At 42.2% G+C, this 21872-nt stretch overlaps 1 protein-coding gene across 1 annotated transcript in view; it reads right to left on the bottom strand.

Annotated features, from left to right (window-relative positions):
- The window catches only part of ZSWIM8 (zinc finger SWIM-type containing 8), a 60361-nt gene extending 43491 nt beyond the window's left edge, over positions 1–16870 (bottom strand). The window contains exon 1 of the mRNA XM_050336254.1: positions 16195–16870. Coding sequence (XP_050192211.1) covers positions 16195–16372 — 178 coding nt within the window. The 5' untranslated portion in view covers positions 16373–16870. The remainder of the gene's footprint in view (positions 1–16194) is intronic.
- Positions 16871–21872: the final 5002 nt, after the last annotated feature.

Below are 21872 nucleotides of genomic sequence, written 5' to 3'. Positions count from 1 at the left end.
TCACATTACCATTTTGCCCAGGTCGGTCCCAGCCTACAAAGTCAAGAAAAAGGGAACATCTTCCTAAGTGCTGGAGTAACATCCTTGCAGCCAGTGTAAGCAGTAGGGGTACACTTGTGTCCACTTGCTGCTTTGCAGCTTGCAAGCACAGAGATGGGTAGTGATCACCTGCCATACAAGCTCCCAAACTGCAGGCAACACTCACACAAAAACACAGCACATCCATAATGCACTGGTACATAATACATTGAAATGATGGAATATCAAGAGCATCCTTGAGTAGTGCTGGGATTACAATCTTGGGGATAAATCAGACTAAGCACATTAAAGTGTAAGCTTCATGATGCAGTCACAAACAGGATAATTCTTCTCAGAGGGGCAAAGGAAAAGTTCTCCACCTAACCAGAAGAGATATTGCAGCTACTCTGTGCCTGTATAACTTGGACTATATGAAAACTATACTTGGCACATATGAACTACTGAACCACAACCACCAGGCTCCAGAAGGAAATTAAATACTTAAGAAAAAATGCAACTGAAATAGCTAACATAATTTTAAACATACAAAAAGAGAGAGGTAACATATAAGCACTTAAAACAATAGAAGTATTTACCTTTAAATTACCCATGCCAAAATGGGTTAAAGTCAGGGGAGAGAGGATTTGGGATAAAACAGTGCAACTAAACTGAGCAGCATGAGCCTATCCCTTCCATTGGATAGGCTCACAGATGAACTGCTGGAGCAGGTCCGAAGCTATGCCATATAGATAAAGAAAGATTAGCTAGACATATGCCAAGAGAAGACTAACTAATCAAGTGCATTAGATAATAAAGAAAAACCTCACTTCAAGATGCCCTCTGTCAGGCCTGTATTCCCATTCTTGTAATTAAGAATTAATTTGCCTTCAAAAGATATCACTCTCTCAGTTGTAGATGATCTTTCCAAATCACACAGCTGGTCTCAGTGGTGTTCAAAGTGAACACATACATACACACATCACAGATTGCTTCAGCTCAGCTGGAGCTGCTGGAGGCTCTTACAGCAGCCCAGCAGAAGTGCTTAACAGGCACCAAGAATGAACTTTCATGTTCCAAATACAAGAGAACAAACCCAACTGGCAAGCCAAGGGGTGAAGAGCCCAAGACTGAACCAAGACCCTGTAACATCAGAATGTGAGAGCTGAACAAACACAGGGAGCTGCCTCTGCACCCAGTCATAGTCCAGCCTGACCACATGCAGAATGAAGCACCTGAAAAGCTGAAGACACACTGTAATATTCATATGCTGACTCCCAGCTGTCTTCAATTAGCTCTGTCTTCAATTCCCCTGCTTCAGAGTAGTGACTCCATGCCATTTTATACAAAGGGAAAAAAACCCACAATGTTCCTTGTAAAGAAAACCAAGAAAACCACAGCATTGCTAAAAAGCAGAAGTTTATTTTTTCTTTTACTGATTAAGCAAACTGATGTGAAGATACAGGTTTCTGATGCCCCAACCATTCAATACTGCCAACCGTAGGAAAATAACTCCTTGACACTGGAATACTTGCTGTAACAACTTATAATAAAGTTTCAGCTATTTTTTTTCTCAGGTACTACCCACTCCAAACCAAGTCCCTGCAAAACACTTCAGCATTCACAAAGCCAGCTGCAACAACAAAGAGAGAACAGTAGCCTCTGGTGGAATTCATCTGCGTGCGTTTTTCACATGCTGTGACAGACCAAGAGGGTTAGACAAGAACAGTGATCAAGTGATGGAGATAGGATGCTAAAATGCTATTGCAGACTGACTGTTAATCAAGCTTGCTCAGAAAACAGACCAGAGGGAACACTCTGACTTCAGGGCTCCTTTGGTTTTGTTTATTTCTCAATGTTTCTGTACTTTTAAAACATACACGTACTCATAACACGCAGGTGCAACTAAGCACGTGATCCAGCAAAGGCAGCAAGGACAGGGCACTGTAATGCAATCTTCAAATATTTCAGGCAGTCAGCCACAAGAAAATCTCTAAAATTACCTCCTCCAATAGGCTTCTATGCCAGGATGATATTCTTACCATGCAGAATAAAAATACTTATATATACACACATGCTTTTTTTAATAACTGAAAACACAGCCCTACAGAGAACTAAGTGATCAACAAATTAGCAAAATGCTCCAGAGAACAAAGTATGAATCATTAGTACGTTGATTTGTTCACAGGATAAAGCAAAAAAAAAAAATGAAAAAAACCCACAACCTATCAGGATTATTTGTTTTTATTTTTCTGTCTATGCAATTAATTTGTTAAATTTGCACATTGCCCTTCTTACTACCTGTAAATACAGCAGAACTCTCAACCAAAAATCTTGGGTTTTTTTTTAAATTTAGAAACAAATCTTCTTCTTTTGTTTGCTGTTTTCTTTCTCTTCGTCCACTGCTATTACCCCTGTAAGCTTACTAAGAGTACTAAAACCCTAATGGGATCTGTTTATACAAAATGTTCTTATACCTCTTATTTCCTCAACTAGAGTTATACAACTCTATCTGATCACATAAACATTTTGCAGCAGTGAAATGACACTGAAAATAATGTCAATGAATAGCAAATGCAGGTATCAGACCACACTGAAAGCAAAAAGAAGAATTTGAGGGAGACCTACATCAGCCCTAAGCCACAGAATGACATTGTTATGTACAAACGGTTGAGAAGATGAATAAGCAACATAATTTTTTCACTAGCATTTACTGGATAAGACTGATGAGATTCATAGCCACAAACCATTAAAAATACACATCCCAGGTGGGCAGATTATAGTCCAGAACTGGAAACCTCACACTTAACTGACAAACTACAGCAACTATTACTACACAAATTCCTTTACAACCATCACAACGTTTTAGGAATTGCCTGGGTTTTTTTAATCCATTGTAAATTGGCTGTTTTATCACAGGAGGGTGTCCAATTCACCCCCAAGTCTTCACCACTTACAGCACAGAGTCAAATTTCATCTGAATTCAATTTCTGAAAATTGCTTAAAACTACATCAAAAACAGCTCATACACGTAAAGTCAAAATATTTCATGGCTCATACTATTTTGTTGTTGCTGGATTTAGATTTTCCTGCATAATGAGAGAAGTATATTATCTGATTCAATACACGTATCTCCTGACATCATGACTTCTGCCTCCAAGATTAGGATATTTTAGGAAGCAAGAATTAGTTCCTTCTATAAGGTAAGCCTTAACATACATCAAAGTATCAGAAAAACAATACTAGTTTTTTATTTGCACACAAGCCCTGTAGAATTGCAGAACAGTGGATACTGTGGATTTAGAGGGTGTGAGTGGGTGAGGGTTTTTTCAAGTGTCAGTAATTTTAAGCCCATTAAGCCTTGCAGTTCCCTTCTGGTCATCTGAATTATTAAAAAAAAAATAAAAATTGACAAACCCATTTCATGATGGTTTTCTACATTCACTCTCTAGATCCAAAGAGCTAAAAAAACCCCACAACCAAAAACCAGCTGACTTAAACTTTGCTCATCTGTGGAGAAATGGTATCACCATCACGCTAACATCAAGCATAAGGACTGCATCCCAAACCAGTTTATTTTAAAGAACCTGAGCACCTACAGAGGAAAGATCCCACATACTCAGCACAAATCTGGCTGTTTCAATATTAGACTGAGTTGAAAACTATTTTATCTTGACGTTACTATTTTTAAAGTTAAATATTTCATGCCAGCTCCTGGTGACACTTCCACAAGATTTCATGAGGCATAAAAACAGCCTTTAAAAAAAAGAGAAAGCTGGTGAGGTTTTATTATGCTAAGCAATAACTGCTTAGAGAACTAAAAATGCATCTTACAAGATGCATGACGTGTGTGCAAGGTCCAGGAGTCTTAACCCACTAAGAATTTAAATCACTAAGAGTATGCCAAAAATCCCACATCCACGTCTTAACGTTTCCCAGAGTAATTCATTTCTTCCTGCTAGCAAAAACCTTCTGCCAGTAGCAAAACCTTCTACTGCTGTATAAAGTGGTCATAATCTAACTTCGGAAAGGCTTTCTTTGAGATGCTCTAATTTCCAGTGCCCCTCCTTTTACAGCTAAAACAATGCTGAAACAAACAAGCAGACAGATGAGTTCTTATGTTAGCCTGCATAGAACGTACTAATACATGAAGCATTTTCTGTTCCTGAATTTCTATTGATTAGTGGGCAAAATATTCCTCTTTCTTCCTGCCTTCTCTCCAAATGAGACTTCTCCCCTGAGAATCAGACATCCCAGTCCTGTGCCACACCAGAGATGAATCTGAGACCCATGGGGAGCCATTCCATGTCCCCTGACTGCCAGAACAGCTACTCAGATCACCTTGTCAGACAATCCAAACACAACTTTGTTTGGAAACTTCCACAAAATGATTCAGAAACATTCTTTCAATCCCCCACAAAATAGCAGTGTTTGCCATAACTGACTGCAGCAACAGCAAGTAGCAATACTGTTACTCTTGTCACAACTCAAACAACAGCGAGAAATTACAATTCAACCAAATAATGTGGTACTGGTATTATCAGGGGCAATTTGAAGTGCCCAGTACTGCTGAGCAGACCTCATCATCATCATGGCTAGGCTTCGTGAGCAAAGATTTGAGAAGGGCTCTACCCACGCTTGCTGCAAGCACGCTGATGGCTAAAAAGGCCAATGCGAGATAGACAAGTCCGGTTGCAGAAGGCACAGCAGAAAGACTCCCCAGGTGATATCGACGAGACGCGATTCTTTCTGCACTGTCTTTTCTCCTCGAGAGTGACCCTGCGTGTGTTCTCAAAAGCAGCAGCAGCGTTATAGATGGTGTGTCTCCAGGCCTCTCGATTGGAGGCCAGAGTAGACCAAAGGTGATGATCAATATGGCCAAGGCTGAAGGACTGTTTCAGGCAGTCCTTGTACCTCCTCTTCGGGGCTCCTCTCCTGCGGCACCCGTGACAAGTTCCCCATAGAGCACGATCTTAGTCCTGCATCCTGGAGACGTGCCCTGCCCAACGCAGCTGTGTTCTCAGCAGCATGGCCTCAATGCTCGTGACTGCTGCCTGTTCAAGGACAGACGTGTTGGTCACATAATCCGTCCAGTGGATGTTTAGGATTGTACGGAGGCAGCGCTGATGGAAGCGTTCTAAGAGATGCAAGTGGTGCCGGTAAATGACCCGTGATTCGGACCCATATAAAAGAGTAGACAGTACAATGGCTCTGTAAATGCTGATCTTTGAACTTTTCTTCAGATGTTTGTTTCACCACACTCTTTTATGGAGTTTACCAAAAGCTCTGTAAGCCTTTGCTAACCTGTTGTCTATTTCTGCATCAATCTTACCATCCGAGGAGATGATGCTTCCCAGGTAATTAAACTGCTGGACTGATTTGAGCTCTCTTTCACCAATGGTGATAAGGGGATGGTGGAAGACTTCCTGAGGTGCAGGCTGATATAAAACTTCTGTCTTCTTCAAGCTGACTTCCAGCCCAAAAAGCTCAGCAGCCTCTGCAAAGTAGGATGTTAAACACTGCAGAGCTACTTCTGTGTGGGCAACGAGGGCGGCATCATCATCAGCGTAAAGCAGTTAATGGACAAGATGATTTAAGGTCTTAGTGTGGGCCTTCAGTCGCCTTAGGTTGAAAAGGCTCCCATCGGTACAATATCGAATGTAGACACCGTTTTCTTCATCGAGGTCTGCCATGGCCCTTTGGAGCATCATGCTGAAGAAGACTGTGAATAAAGTTGGTGCAAGAACGCAGCCTTGCTTCACACCACTGGCTATGGGAAAGGGCTCAGAAAGTGCATCGCCATATCTGACTTGACCGCGCTGGTCCTCATGAAGCGAGATGATCATTTTGAGGAACTTAGGGGGACATCCTAAACATTCCAAAATCTGCCACAGACCTTTTCTGCTCACAGTATCGAAAGCCTTGGTGAGATCAACAAAGGTAACATAGAGCCCTTTGTTCTGTTCCCTACACTTCTCTTGCAGCTGTCTGAGAACAAATACCATGTCTGTGGTACCTCTGCTGGCTCGGAAACCACACTGGCTTTCAGGTAGAAGATCTTCTGCTATGGTGGGTATTAATCTGTTCAAAAGAATTCTTGCAAGGATTTTACCAGCAATGGAGAACAGAGTAATACCTCAGTAATTTGAGCAGTCTGATTTATCTCCTTTCTTCTTGTACAAGGTGACGATGACAGCGTCACAAAGGTCTGAAGGCAGTTCACCTCGTTCCCAACAGCGCATCAAAAATTCGTGAAACTTAGCATGGAGTGCTTGGCCACCGTGCTTCCAGATTTCAGGTGGGATTCCGTCAACCCCAGCTGCCTTGCCAATTTTCACCTGCTGTATTGCCTGAGGTAGCAGACCTACATCAGAAGCAAAAGACTGATGCTTTCTGTTACAGGACTTTTCAGAAAACTACACAAGAAACAACTCCTCATGGCAGGAAGCTACAACGGAGGCAAACTTCTCAGTACCTTCTTGGAGCAGCTGCTTGTTTCTACACCTCCCAACTCCATCTGTGGTCTCTGTGTTAGCAACAACACTTTAGGAGGCGAAAATTCTGAAGGAATTCTCTCTTCAGAGCAGTATGAGATGTTAGTAAGAAAAATAACCACCCTGTCATGTTAGACCTCCTTTCACTACTACTAAACATGACTAGGGAGTTTCAATGCGCACAAGTAAATTTTAATTGCCAAGGAGATAAACCTGCTGTAAAATCATCCCTCTTCATGGACAGAAAAAGAGCTGCACATTGGAAAACGTTTTCTGCAATCCAAGGATCAGCTGTCTGAAGAACAGGTCTCCCTTCTTTCCTTCTTTATGTCCATAAAGCATTACAGCTATAACACTCTGCTATATTAGAAACCAGATCTCTACAAAGAAAACCACTTGAATTATGTCTTCAGAATGTCAGTTCACAGAGAAGTTGAAAGTTACAAGGTATGTTCCATTCGACCCTATTGCTTCTCCTATGTAATAACTGAAAATCTGCACAGGGTTGTGCTGATGAAACTGGAGTAACTGGAGTATTCAATGGTATGTTGATGCCTTATGCCAGTATTTCTATTTGTCTCTTCATAAACTCTGCATCTTAATAGCAAAATGCCAGTAAGCTTTTTTCCCTAAACTCTCACCCACTCTAACATGACTGAGATCCCAAAACTGTGCTACCAGCATTAGGCAGGCAATGCAGCATTCACAACTTGACAACCTCCTCTAGAATTTCAGACAAGAAAATTCTTAATCCAAACACCCTTCCATTTCCCTCCCTAAAAAAAATAATTCATTTCATAAAAAGAGCAGCCTGGGCAAGCAACCAACAGCTGTTAGAAATCCTAAAATGAACAGCAGATTTTTGTAAAGCAAGACAGACAGTGCTACAAAACACTGTATTCATGCCAGTGCTGGCCAAGGTTTCATGACAAATTGGGCAGCTTGCATTCAGAATAACTCTACAGCTGATGAAGCAGATTAGCTTCAGGCAAGTCATTTCCCCTGCACTGTTACTCCTCGCTCTCACCCAATTCAGAAAGCATCCTGCACAACCAGGATTGTACATTCAGAGCACAGACTGAAAACAAGGCTCACTATTACCAGTTATTCCCACTTTTGCCCCACACAAGGTATTTTAAACCCTCCGAATTCAAAATTATCTCCATTTGGCCTATGACAAAAAAACAAGCTACAAAGACCAACAGGGACCAGATATTTTTTCTGAATGTAGATGATGGAACATAAATACAAATAAAAAAGTCTGACTGCATCACAACTGAGAATCAAGCTCTATCAGGAAGTACTGATATGTTTTCAGACACGAAAGGAAGTCACACAAAACACCACACAAAATCTACTATTTAATATGCTGCCCTTTACCATTAGTAACCATCCTTAAGTACTGCATGCAAAATTAATCTCTAACCAGCTTTTTTCATGTGTCTAAATAAATCCCAGAGTAGTAACACTTGGCCTCCAAACAAATGCACTGGCAAACACTGAAGAGCTGCATTACTGAGTGTATCAGCATGACATCAGGCCAATTTTGTTGGGGCTGATGGGAAAGTTACTGTCTGAAAAGAAAAAATAAAGGATGAGGCATTCTCACCTCTAGAGTAAAAAAAAAATGCTTAAACATCTGTAAGGAACTAAAAGAAGACACCACCTCTTAGTATCACCAAAGGGAAACCATTGGAGGTTTAAATATCTATTTCATAAACACAAGTCAAAAGTAGTTAGATATCTAAATGCTTTTGAAAAAAATCTTATCTGACTCCTCTTTATCTCCTTTGCTTTTTAAAAAATCTCCCCAATCTAACTCCAGGTCTATGGCTCTATGGGAGGTTACAGAGCTCACTCAGCAATGTCCTTCAATTCCAGGTTCTCTCCCCACAGTTCAAAGATAGAGCACAAGAGTCCCAAACCAGCCTGAGCCCTCTCTGCCAGACACAGGCTTCCAAAGCTGGCAGTCCCTAAGCCCACCTTCAGCTCTCACCCCACAGCAATTACATTTCCTCTCACTCAAAGTAAAGCATTCATCTGATTATTTGCTAATATTCTACAGCTGAAGAAAGTTCCTCTTTAACAAGGAATAAATTCCCTTCTATTTTCCTCACATAACCAACAGAGAGAACAAAACGGGGGAAACAAAATTGGGTAAAAAGGAATACATGAAGCAAGCAGGCAGCTACAGAATGTTTACAGAGGAGGGATTAGTTACAAGCACGTCTATTATATTCAGTGCACAAAAATAACAACAAAAGCACCCCTGGAAAACTGTGAGGCTCTGACTAAAAGCAGTCCATTTCATGGATTTGGTTAGGCAAATGAATATCTCCCAAGATCTCTCCAACACCACAAGACTGAAGCAAAGTCAACTCATCTTCTGAATATGTCCACAGAACACAGTTCCTGTTCATAACTGGACAGCAAAACTAACTCCTTGTCCCTCGGAAGGATAAGCAGCTTTGCTGACCCCATGCACTACTGCTTTAAATGCAAGCAAGTAGTCAATGAAAATTTCCAAAGGCATTCTAGGTCAAATACAACTAATTTCTCTGCGTTGGATCATCTTCAAGACATTCATGAAGGCTACATGCAGGTCTAAGTTGCAAAGATTTTCACCTGAAGCTCTGGTAAACAAATCTACAGTTACAGTTCTCTTCTCCCATCTCAGTATTTACTGACCTAAATAAGAGGTAGGAAATGCAGTTACATGCAATATGCAACAGGAACTGTAAATAGCTCAAGAGAATTACTAAATGATGCCATACAGACTTCACAAAGGTATCAGATTCTCAGAAGAAGTTGTCATTTCATTTGTACACCTACTAATTACTTACTACGAGCAGGACTAACATGAAGCTTAAATGTCAAACCCTTACCAGTAATTTTTACATCAGCAATCATTTCCTAAGAGCATGGAACTTGAGCATTCAAGTCAGGCAAATGTGAGCTCATATTGAGAACAGTGAAGCTGAAGTCTTACAAAGACCAGAAAAAAGCCATGGGCAGATTCCATAAGGGCATACAGTTACTCAGTAGTCACAGGTTGAGCAATTTTTCTGTAATTCAGCACGGAACCCCATTTTGTCACACACATTGACAAGGTGCCAGTAAGAATGGCTTGGCTGCATGTAGGTATTGTTTTAATGAATATATCTAAGAAATACTCTAGATGGTAACTTGACTACTTCTGTTTTTAAGGTCAACTCACTCCTTCTTTAGTTCTGACTGGGGAGACAGGCTCAAAGCAGCATCTCAAGCCAAAGAAAAAAGCTGCAACTGACTTTTTCCAGTCGTTTATCTGAGGAGGGGAGGGGGGAAACCAAACCAACCATACTAATTGCATTTTAAAACACTGGTGTTTTCATTTTCAGATCTCCACCAGTTAATTACTAATGTCTACCAGTATTTCTGGATAGCAAAGAATGATGACCATCTGCTTAAATTTTTCATTTATCTGAAGAGAGGAAGTCAGAGTCAGTTGCCCAGGTGTTCACCTGCCCACTGCTTCAAAAAGTCACGACCTAAATGTTGTAACTTGAGAAAAAAAAGTACACCTGGATGCCTTCCTGTAAAGACTCCCTTGACTTGCAGACAAAATCTGGGTAGTATTTCTTTTATCACATCACCTATTTATATTTTTGTAAAAAAATGTGGACTTTTTTTTCTGTATTGTTTTTGGTCTCTGATCTACCTCTTGTTTATTCTCTCAAGTATGTAAGTATATTCTCCCCTCTGGCATCCAGCCTGGAGTCTCCCACAAAGGGAAGTAACTTGGCAAAAAAATCTTTAATGGTCAAGTGAAGAGTCACAGAAATTCACCCATGTTGCAGAATACTAGCAAAAAACAGACCCAGAAAATGCAGGTTCTGAAACTGAGTAATCTGCTAAGAAACAAAGATGCATCTTGAAAGTAACTAAGCTCTTATGTTAAATCTTCCAGGGCTTTCATCAGGGCAGGAATTTCATCTTCTCCTACATGTTTTATAATCTATAAAAAAAAAACCCCATCTGGACTCCTGGCCTTTATCAGCAACACTCCAGAAGCTGTAGGAATTTTTGTTTTCAGTTTGATTCCCTACTGCTTTGCTGACAGGTGACCCCAGGTACACAGGGGGGGCACAGCTCGAAACACAAAGCACTCTGTGGTGGCTGACACAAAATTATCTCCTGCCTACTCTTTCTGCTTACAGCCCCTGATCATATAGATATTCAAACACATTAATTTAACTTCTTTAATAACTTTTGTTGCTAGCACTCAAAGAAGGGACATAAGGAGTACTTCTGAGCACGAAAAAAACCTCTTAAGTCTGAAAAGAGAAAGCTGTTTTAACATGTGCTGAGTAAAATACTGAATGATCAAAATACATTTGCATTTCATTATACAATTGCATTTGCCAAGATAATCACACACATGTGTAGCTTAGGAGAAATCCTGAGATGTTTTGTCTTCATTTTTTTTCACCTTCATTTTGTTTTCACATCATTTCAGACCCAGTTATCTACAGGTAAAAAAAAAAAAGATAAAAATTTAAAAAAAAAAAAATTTAGCAATGAAGAACAGGTGGGGGAAAAAGGGAGAGGAGGAGTTAAAAAAAGGGATAGGAAACAAAGGGAGAGCACAATCCAGAGTCTAGGATCAAACCTGAATCCTTATCCTTGCTTCCCCAGAGGTAAACATGCCACTGAGAAGAATAACCCCTGCAGGTTCAGTGAGCCTGAAATGCAAATAGAGCCTCTGTGATCTCTGGTCATTCAGCAGCAAAGGGATCTCCTCAAGGTGAAAGGAAGGAGAAAAACACAAACAGAAAAATCCATGAAAGCCAGGAAGAAAGATGAATAGAAAGATGAGATGGGAGAAAATGAGACATTTCCCTGTAGAAAGATAAGACATTAAAATAGGTAAAGAATGTTCAAGATTTTGGGGAGGAGAAGAGAAGCTTAACTAAAAGAAAAGGCCAGAAGACCAACACGAGAGTTAAAACTGCATTGGTAATTTTAAAAAATCTCGGCAGTAAAAAAAGTATCTTTTCCTGATAGCTTCTTTATGTGGTTTCTCCAGTGCCCATTTCTAAATAGAGGGGTACACACACACAATCACCTTAGAAAGGCACAGGAAAATGCAAATGAAGATACAAATTAATAGCAGAGGCTCAAATAAAGCAGAAAAAAATCAGTTGTAACTTCATAATACACAGGCAGTGACAAAACAGCAGCGAACCACAGAGTCTTCACTTCCAGCCTCACTAGGCTCGAGGAGTGGGCACGCTTTGGATGACATCAACACGCTTCTCCTAAAAGACCAAGAGTCTGAAGAGCACACTATGAATTTGAAGGAGATTACATGGTCCTCCTGCTATTTCATGAAGCTACTGCTTGAACACAGGTTAGCTGTGATTTACTAGTCACTGACAATCCTGAGGAAGAAATGTTGCTCTCTGAGCCATATATTCTTTGTCTGTATAAATCAATGAAAATCACTCACTGTTATTTTACCAGTATAGACACTGCACAGACCTTGATCTCTAAATTGATCATATCTTCACCTCAGGCTCTGTACATTCTCTGCCAATGATTTCCTCTCTACAGCTTGTACTTTTGAGGCACTCTGCCCAAAACCTAATGTTGTGGGCACTCCTAACAGTTTGAAAGAACAAAAACTGTCTGGGGCTGGATAATGAGGATATTTTCTAGGAAAGCACTGCCTGCATCAATTCTTAGTTAAGTCTGAGGGGGTTTTGCAATACAATACACAATAGTTCAAGCTTACAGCAAAGGAAAAGAAAAAAAAAAGTCAAGTTTTCTCGCTAGCTGCCTATTGAAAACAGATTCAACACAACTCATCAGCGGCTTCCAACCGAATCTGGTGTGAAAGATTAAATACAAACTGAGTGAAAATATTGTGAACACACTATTTAGCAATCCCACACTATTAATGGCAACTTCTTAAGCGTTTGGTAAACATTTATGCTTCAGAAACTGTGAAATAGAAAGGACTATGGATGGGAAAGCTTAGAAGCTTTCAAGAAGAAAGAAAGCCTCAGTGCGTTTGAAGAGATAATGAGTGTACTTGAACATTTATTCTTATAACCTCTATCAGAAAAATCCTCATGTGAAGATAACTGATGACAAAACATCTGTAGAAACACCAGACTTACTTCAATTACCAACAAAAGAGACTGTCCAGAAAAGTGGAGAAAAGGCAAGTGGGTGCATTCGTTGGTAAAGAGGTAGTAAATGAGTGGAATGTAATTTCATGCAGAAGGAAGTGAGTGGGAGCCATAAAACAACTTGAAGAACCAGATGGTTTTGAATACACTGCAAGGACATTGTTTTTCAAAACACCCATTCACCCGAACTTCAGAGCAGAATCCCCTGTCTGTGCAGCTGAGAGCCTCTGATCAGTGGTATATACAGGCAATGGCCAAGTATCAGTCAGAAGCATGAGCCCATCAGAATGTAAAAAACAAGGGGCAAAACAAGCAATCAAGGCAGTCTAACAAGAGAACAAGTCACTCCTAAAATACATGTTCAAAATTTGGGAGCTCCTGGTGCTTCCAAAATCGACATGTTTCCTCCAGGATTTCAGTACAGGTGAATCAGCAGAGAGTAGTTTCAAAATCCAAGGGCATCCATGAAGTGGACACACTGTATTCTGCCTTCACCTTTGCAATTCTATATTTAAGGGGAAAACTCCTTTCTACAGTGTAATATAAGAAAACTATATGAAAACTTTTCCATAACAAAAATGAAATGAGGAAAAATCAACCAATTACAATTCTATTTTTCTGATGTAACTATTAAAGATACCTAACAAGCCAATGGGGTGACTGACAAGTGAATAACTCATCTTTCTGGCAACCCTCTGCCGTGAGTACTGTATGTATTTGCAACAAGCTACCCCAAGCCTTACTGTTAAATTTACAGCGAAAATATAATAATACTAAAAATGCCCAAGAAGAAAATAAAAACTTGCGATTTGCACACTAAAAAGTGTGCAAGCAGTATGTCTGTTTAAGAGGACTCCCCAGCCAACAGCACTTCCATCAGTCTCAGGGGGAGTCTCTTTGAACTAATTAATGAAGAACTGGACACTCACAAGGACAAACCAAAAACAAATGAAAAAGCTAAAAATGCTTTCTATTACATAACTTGTCTGACTGATTCCAAACCAAAACATAGGCTGATCTCCAAACTGGAGGAAAAGGCTAACAGAATACAGTTCCTCTTGTTTTCTCTTAGCATTTAACACAGAAGAACCTAGTGTCTAACCTCATTTTTTGTTTGCATAGGCAACAAGGCAGAGTAAAATGGCAAACTGTAGAAATACAAACACAGCTCAATTCAGAATTATCACATTTGAAACTACTCACTACAACTGAGAACCTCAGGACTCAGCAAGTTCTCAATACAAACTTTATTCTCTGGCTAAAAGACATTGTCAAAAAGAGGTATTAAAAATAACAAAGTTGGTACAACAGTTCTGAAATCCAAGGAGAGCCCCGATGACAGATCCTACCTCAGACCAGATTCACTGGCAACATGCCGTGTACAGTAAAGTCCCTACAAGTGTTCCATATTGGTAGTATCATACGCGACTTTGCAGAGTGAATAAATAATTATTTAGGCAGCAAATCCACGTACACATACTTCTCAGTATAGCTCTGACCAGAGACTGGGCATTGCCAGCAAGGGCCTTAAAGCAGGTAACAATATCCTTTCAGCACATCCCTCTTGTTAAAGTACAACTCATACAAAGGAATTAAGTCTCTCTACAGATAAAACCTAAAATATACGAACCAAGCACAAGCAATACAAGCCTTGCCTACGCAGGTTTGCAGAATCCAGAATAGCAACATCTCAATATGGTATAAACAATTACAACTATCACAACAATAATGTTAGCTCTTGTGCTTTGCATGTCAGAAAAGAGACTGAGGGTTGCAAATATGCAAAATCTACTCAAGTGACTTTTCATTGTAACTCAACAAGTGGATGACAGCAGAGAGAGCAACAGCTGCTTGCCTGTAATTCGGTCAAGAGAGCTAAAGGAACTAGGTCAACACCCAGAAGAACATGCAATCATACACTCAAAAGTTGGCTAAAAGCTTCTCCAAGTCGAACAGAAACAATCACCTTTGCAAACATCACTGAGCTGTAGATTCATACAAACCAATTTCATACACCTCTGACAAACCAGAGATCTTTATTTCCACACCAGTATGTTTTCAATACTTTAGCTTCTTTCCAGCAAGTTAACGTGTACAACAAGACCTAAAGCAAAACCATGAAGTATATATGCCTTGCCCTATGTCTCCACATCTCCACATTCACAGCTTTTAAAAACATGCCAACACAGTTCTGCTTCTTTACACCAGTAGAATGTTCCATACTAAAAACCAAGGCATCCCAACAGCAGGATCCAAGAGTGCTATCCAATTTGACATGTATTCTGCATTTCTCTCTCCCTTGTTTTGGGTTCGGTTGAGTTTTTCAGTTTTCATCTTACCATCAACTCTAATCAGGAGACACTGGCAGCTCCATACCTGGAACCTGGGACAGTTTAAATTTATTAAATTTATTTAAAAATTAAAACTTAAGCTGCCCTTCTCTATGGTTAATGCAAAGTGTACTTTCTGGTTCTGAACCAGTGACAACTGAACATTTGTCCATAGCACACCACGGCCAGATTTCAGCACAACTCAATATAAATTGCATTCTCTGTTCATGTAAGGCCAATATTCAGAAAAGAATGAAGTTCTGCAATTCCACACAGGGAGATATTAAAGAGGCAGGTAATGGTCACAAAGGTCAGCAATAACAGGAAAAGTACTGGCACTGGGCTGAAGAAACAGAGGGACACGAAAGGAAGAGTAGAAAAAGCTTGTGTAATTTTTGTTAACTGTGTATCTGGCTCTGCTTGATGTAAACACAGCCTGAATTCCAGGATCACAATGCAGTGGGATAACAAGAGAAATTAAGTTTCATTAAAAAGAAAAAAAAAATCAAGAAAAGAGCTAGTAGCTATATGATAACTAAAACCAAATTTTAATTGCTAGTGTTATTTTCCTGTCTGCTATTAAAAATAAGTTACTATCAACAGAAAGGAAATAAAACAAGTCTTGAAGCAGGCACACTGTTGTTTACTGACTTCTTTGTGACAGTCTTAAGGCCCTCTTGCTCTACTACTGCAACGTAAAGGGCTAATTTACTAGAAAAACGTGAAATGTCAAGAATCAGGTAAGGAAAATGGACTGCTCTATGCAATGACAACTTACATGGCTTTACATGAGTAGCTTTATAGCAGTTAAAAAAACCTCTATGAAACCCTGGTGTACTTCAATCAAAGCACAGTTATTCCCAGCCTAGTCTGCAGTCTGTTCATAGAAAACTGTTCTCGGATTTCCAAGAGCAATCACACAGAACCTACTCAGAAGGGCAGCATCACAATACCACAGAGCACATGCAGTTGAAAACTCAACAGACAGCTTTGTCTTAAGATTCTCGGTACACTTTCAGCTTCAATCTTTGGTCAAAACTTATCCTGACAAGGATCCTACATGTGATTTCTCTTTGCTGCTTTGACATTCTTTCTGCAGATCTCCTCACCTACCACCCCACCTTGTCCCACAACTTCCACGAGTCCAAAGAACATCCCAATGCAACTGGGTGACCTCACCTTTCATTTTGACAGTGGGAGAATTGGGTCCAGCCGATTGCTTCCTCCATCCTCTCCAGTTCTGGCAAAGGCTCTCTGCCTCAGAGATGAAGGAACAAAGAGAGTCTTCCTCAAAGCGATCAGAGTCTTCAAATGAAAACCTCTCCCCGTCCTCCCACTCTGCGAACATGAGTTCCATCACATCCGACAGGCGACGTGGGGGGAAAAGAAAGAAACAGCACTGCTCGCTTTTAACAGGTGAATGGACTTGAGGGCTCCTACAATGCTTAAAATCTCGATTTTGATTCCATCCCCATTCTACAGTACCAGGAAAAAACAAAGCGTTGGCTGAGGTGGGAGAAGCAGGAAACAACTCCGGGGAAGCTCGTAAAAATCCCTGGGGGTGGGGGGAAAAAAAAAAAAGTTCTTTAAAAAGTTAAAAAAATGCTTATGTCCACAGAATGTACTTGAGGCGGAGGGGGCTGGCGGGTCCGTGAGCGCTGCCTCCCGGCGGGACAGCTGCCCCGGGCACACCGAGGGTCCGAGGGCTCCCGGCGCTGCAGGGCGAGGGAAGGGGCCGCCTTCCTCCTCCGGGAGGTGTCTGAGCGCAGGGCCGGGCTCCCTGGGGCTGTGCTTGTCTCACTCCCGGCGCAGCAACCGGGGGTAGCGCCGGGACCCGCCGGGGCACAACTTCCCTCCCGCTCCGGGGGCTGCGGAACGGCCCGGCGGGGCCGCAGCGCCCGCGGGGGGCAGCGCGACCTCCCGGCGGCTCAGCACCGGCTCAGCACCGGCGCGACACCGGCGGGCACCGGCGCGGCTCGGGCGGGCGGCGGCTCCGGCCTCACGGGGGCGCGGGCGGCGGCCGGCGGGGAGCTGCCGGCGCTGGTCCCGGCGGGCGGGGCGGGGGTAGCCCGTCGGCGCTGCGGTGGCGGTGGCGCCGCGGCGTCTCTACGAGCCCATGGCCCGCGGGCCCCGCTGGACGCCCCCGAGCCCGGCGGATCGCGGCCCCGGCGGGTCCCGGCGCTGCCCGGCGCGGGCACCAAGATGGCTCCGCGCCTCCCAGCTTCACCTGCGACACCCCCCGCCAGCTGAGCGCCGCTTCCGCACCCGCGCTGACGGCTTCCGCCGCGCGCCGCACGCCGGGAGCGCCGGGCGGGACGGGCTGAGGGAGTGCCCGGCCCCGGGAACGGGAACGGCCGGGAACGGGAACGGCCGGGAACGGGAGCACCCAGCGAGCCGCCCGGAGGGGCTGCAAGAAACCACGCTGTGCCTGCACCGCCAGAGGCAGCGGGGGAGCGCGAGCGGCGCCGAAATGGCGGCGGGGGCTGCCCCCGGAACGCGCCGCAGGTCGGCTGTGTGAGGTGGAAATCACCCAGCTGGGATCATCTGACTGGGAAGGAAAGGAATATCTAAGTTTTCGGTAATGTTTTCTGTTAGAAAGGGTGGAAAAAAGCAGGAGAGAAGACCAAGGGAAAAAGACAAAGGAAATGAAGGGAAGGTGGCTCGAACAAGTCCTGTTCAGAAATACCAGTCTAAGTGCAGGGACCGCCTTGCCCAGGCCGAGAAAGCCCCTCGCTCTCCCGGCAGCAGAAGGGAAGGAGATGTCTGGGGAGCTGCAGGGCCTGAACAACTCCAGAATTCAAAAAAAGTAACTCCCGTGCCAGTTCCAGGAGGAGCTGCACAGGTTAGGTGAGCTTTTCAGGTCCTGCCCACTTTGAAGTCCGCGGTGGTGAGGTTATTTGTAATTTTTTTTCCTCTAATTCTGTTTTTTTGGAGGTCTAGTTCATTGCTTCATTTTGAGAGTTGACTGGTGAAATACCAAAGGATAAGTTTTCTCTTTGAGTACACATCAGCGAAACAGCTGGACCTGCGCCTCCCTCCCCGTGTTTGTACAGAGGGGAAAAAAATTAATGACAGGGAAACAAGAATGACACACTTAGAAATGGTAACCCTAGAGCTGAGAGAGACTGAGCTGCACCTGGGAATACTCACCATCTGCCTCATTCTATAGTACTTGGTCCAAAAACAATTACATTAACTGATGGGTCGTCATGAGGGGTCCTAAGAAATGCCCCTTGGACCTTAAAGGAAACTTGCTGCATGGCTTGTTCTCACAAATGCAGTGATTACTGGTGTAAGATTTGGAACACGAAGGTGCATCACTGCAGTGTCCTTCGGCTGTAAGAGGTAGGTTTACTAGTTGGAATGTCAGATCCTTCAGTGCCTTCCTGTGTAATGTAAGTTCTGGAAGGGGCCAGAACAAAGGAAAATAGTGGCTGTCCTACCAGTAAAGGAAGAGTCTGCAGGGCTGAATACTGAAAGAAAGCAAAGAGATGAAAATGGCTAGTCATGTTTTCTATCACAACACACCAAGGCCAGCATTCCATAGGTGCACTCGTAGGACACCATGCAGGCCAGGTGCAGGGCAGTGTGCCATAGCACATTGTGCCAAGCTCTGCCCCATTCTGGCTAATCCTGCAGAAAAGTTGTCCTGTGCTGATGCCTGACTGGGTCTGTACTGCTAAATGACCTGTCAGTGCACCACACCAGCAGTAATTCGAGAGACAGACACACGTGCCTGGTCATGGGAGTTCTGTCAGGTTACATCAACAGCACTGTGGGTCAAGGGCATTGCACAGAATCTGCCACGTGGGAGAGCAAAGATACATGAAGGTATCATAATACTTCGTGGAGTGTTTCACAAAATCAAGGTTTCAGCACAGTAAAATTGTTTCCCTGGCGAGGAAAAAATATTTAGCAGATTGTAGGAATTTCAAAGAATAAAAAAATACAGCTGAAATTTTGGAGTGTATTTTGATGGGGAAAAAGGAGATAGAAAAAACAAAACAAAACAAAAAAACCAAAACACAAAAACAACAAAACCAAAACAAAACAAAAAACAAAAACAACAAAACAAAAAAAAAAAAAAAAAAAAAAAAAAAAAACCAGAATAAGAAATTAAATGCATTGCATCCAAGGAATGAAGAGGTAACTAAGGTGAGATTCAGCACTCGACCTAGATGTTGTGGCACTTGAAATGACAGCAATGGGCAGGGAAACACAGTGATGTCATAAACCTGGTGCTGCTCACCAGTATCTTTTGTCAGCATTACATGCAACACAGCATTGTTGAATTTTACCAAAATCCAACAGAGAATACCCATTACGTCCAGAAAGGTCAGAGGAGAGGAGGAATATTAGAGAAGTGTACTAATGCTTCAAATTAAAAGGGGGCTTCAGCACATTAGGTTTGTTTGCATTAAATTGTAACAAACTTCACTCTCATTCCTTCTTCTTCCAGCTTTGGGATACCACAAGTTGTGGAGATTTCCAAAGAAATCTTGCTTTCACTTTCTCAAGCATCACAGGCTGAAAGCATGGGTGAGGTGATGGAAGTAGTGAGGCAAGCAAAGGAGAGTGAACATTTGCACTTCTATCTAAAAGTGCATCTCAAGACACTGTAAAAAAATGTCTTCTGGCTTGTGCAGAGCAGGTCTGGGTATGTTGTTCCCCTGGCCAACATGAGGGAGTGCAGGTGTGATTACTGGCTTCTCCTTGTCCTCAGGGATATGTCTTGGAAAGGCACAGGAGTTCACAAGCACTCATCCATTTCTTTTCTAGCCAACTTATTGCATGAGACAGGCATGTAGTTTCCCTTGTGGATCTTCCAACAGACAAAAACTACAGTTACTGCTGAAGAGACCATGAAAAATACTATCTGACAATTTCAGCAGCATTCTGCTGGAAAAAAGGAATTCAGTAAGAAATCCTGCACAGATGAGAAGGCTGCCACTAAGATGGTTTCTCCCTTTTTTTTCCCCTTTCTCTCTTATTTCAGAGAAAGGAAATTGCTGTTCAGAGTTTCTCTGCCTCCATAATAGACAATTTTCAGAATGCAGCATTCCATATGAGAGAGACACATGTGAGTGCTCACGCATACCCTGAAGCAGAATTGCAACATTTACATTTGTTTCCTGTCTTAAGCTCTCACTGGGGACTAAAAATCAAAGAGGGGCTGCACTGCACCTCAGAAGTGTCTGCTTTCCATGGGTGAGTCATGGGCTACTCTTCAAGTTATATCCAGCGTGGTTTTATTTCTGAAAGAAAAACACATCCTTGCTGTGGCTTGAATCTAACACAGACTCAATAACAAAATACAGCACTCTAGAGGTTTTCACTGCTGGTGCAGTGGGACCCAGCTGTTCGGTTCCATTCTGACTCAACAAAGATTTCATTGTCTCTGTGCATGCAATAATGCACCCAGAAATTACAAGGGAAGGCAGATTTTTAAAGCACACATATGGCTTTGTGTCTAAGTAATATATTAGATGTACAGAATAATAGTTTCTTCTGCTCTGGCACCACGACACTATGGCAAACTGCAGTTAATTCTTACATTTTGAACCCCTGTTCCTCCTGAAAGGTCACTGTTTCATGATACACTGATCACTGTTAGTAACAGATATGAACCAACCAACCAGTATTATTTCAAAACACTGGGCCTGTAAACAGATGGAGCAAATACTGCTTTAGCAAAGAAGAAGGGACAGCACACAGCTCATTGCCCCTTGCTCTGCTCCTAACCAGGCAAATGGCTGTGCAGGATGCACAGGGCTTTTCCAGACAGTGCATACTAGGAAGCTGAAAGCAAAGCTGCCCTGAGGAATCACATGCTCTGGAAAGCAAATTTCCTCCATTTGGATTGAGCATTATCCAATCTTTGACTAATGCTTTCCATGGGAGACACGGAACTGATGGTGTCCAAGGTTCTGTCTTTGGAATCTTAGAGAATACGAATACATGCCTGATTAAGGCCTTATTCAAAAGGGAATTCCCTTTGAGATAAGTGACAGGTACATACATGCATACATGGAAAACAGAGACAGCAGGGGAACACTTTGCAACAGCTCTTACTGTTATAAAGACAACGATTGTGGCTGAGACTTCATGTATGAATGTAACTACTACTCTTCAGAAAGCATAAAATGGCATTTACAAATAATATTGCCTGCAAGGATTCCTGAGCATATGTTGTCTGGCATCTTGGATTTCACAGGTTACAAGTATGTTTTCCTCTTCTTTTCACACTAACCTGCAGTAGCATTTGTTTTCTTTTTCACACTTCCCTCTTTCTTCTGCCATTACCAAAGCTGACAGTCTGGCAGGGTCTAATATGCACTATATGTTCACAGATAGAAGCACCAAGCTAAAGGGAACTGGAAAAAAAATGTTCTCCATTTTGGAGAGGGGAAAGAAAACTACTGTTACACTGCAAAACCTCTTTTTCTCAGTCAATATCACATTTGGACATTTCCTCAGCTAAGGTGAAAAGATTGTGAAAGTACTATAATATGTCCTTTGTCTAGAGATCTGGTCAGATGCATCATTTATGGAAACTCAGCAACTGATAATTCAGCAACTGATAACTCAGTTTCTTTAGAGAGCATGTTGCCCTAACTAGCAGTGCTATACACTTGAAAGTTTCCTAAGTATTCTGAGAAGCCTCTTTTGATGCAGGCATTAAGCAAAACACATTTTCAGTTAGCCAAAAAATAATCAAGGAAAATTGCTAAATGTGACATTCCTTCTCTATCAATATCTACAGTTTTAGAAATCAAAAATGGTAATTAAAAAAAAAAAAAGAGGTGCAAGTGCTGCAGTAGCTGACTCTCAACACACCTTTGCTGCAGAAGACAGGT

The sequence above is a fragment of the Myiozetetes cayanensis genome, unplaced genomic scaffold (genome assembly GCF_022539395.1).
Source record: "Myiozetetes cayanensis isolate MyiCay16 unplaced genomic scaffold, myiCay2020 scf10, whole genome shotgun sequence".
Taxonomy (NCBI): domain Eukaryota; kingdom Metazoa; phylum Chordata; class Aves; order Passeriformes; family Tyrannidae; genus Myiozetetes; species Myiozetetes cayanensis.
Note: the sequence above shows the minus strand (reverse complement) of the source record. Positions and strands in the feature narration are given on the sequence as shown.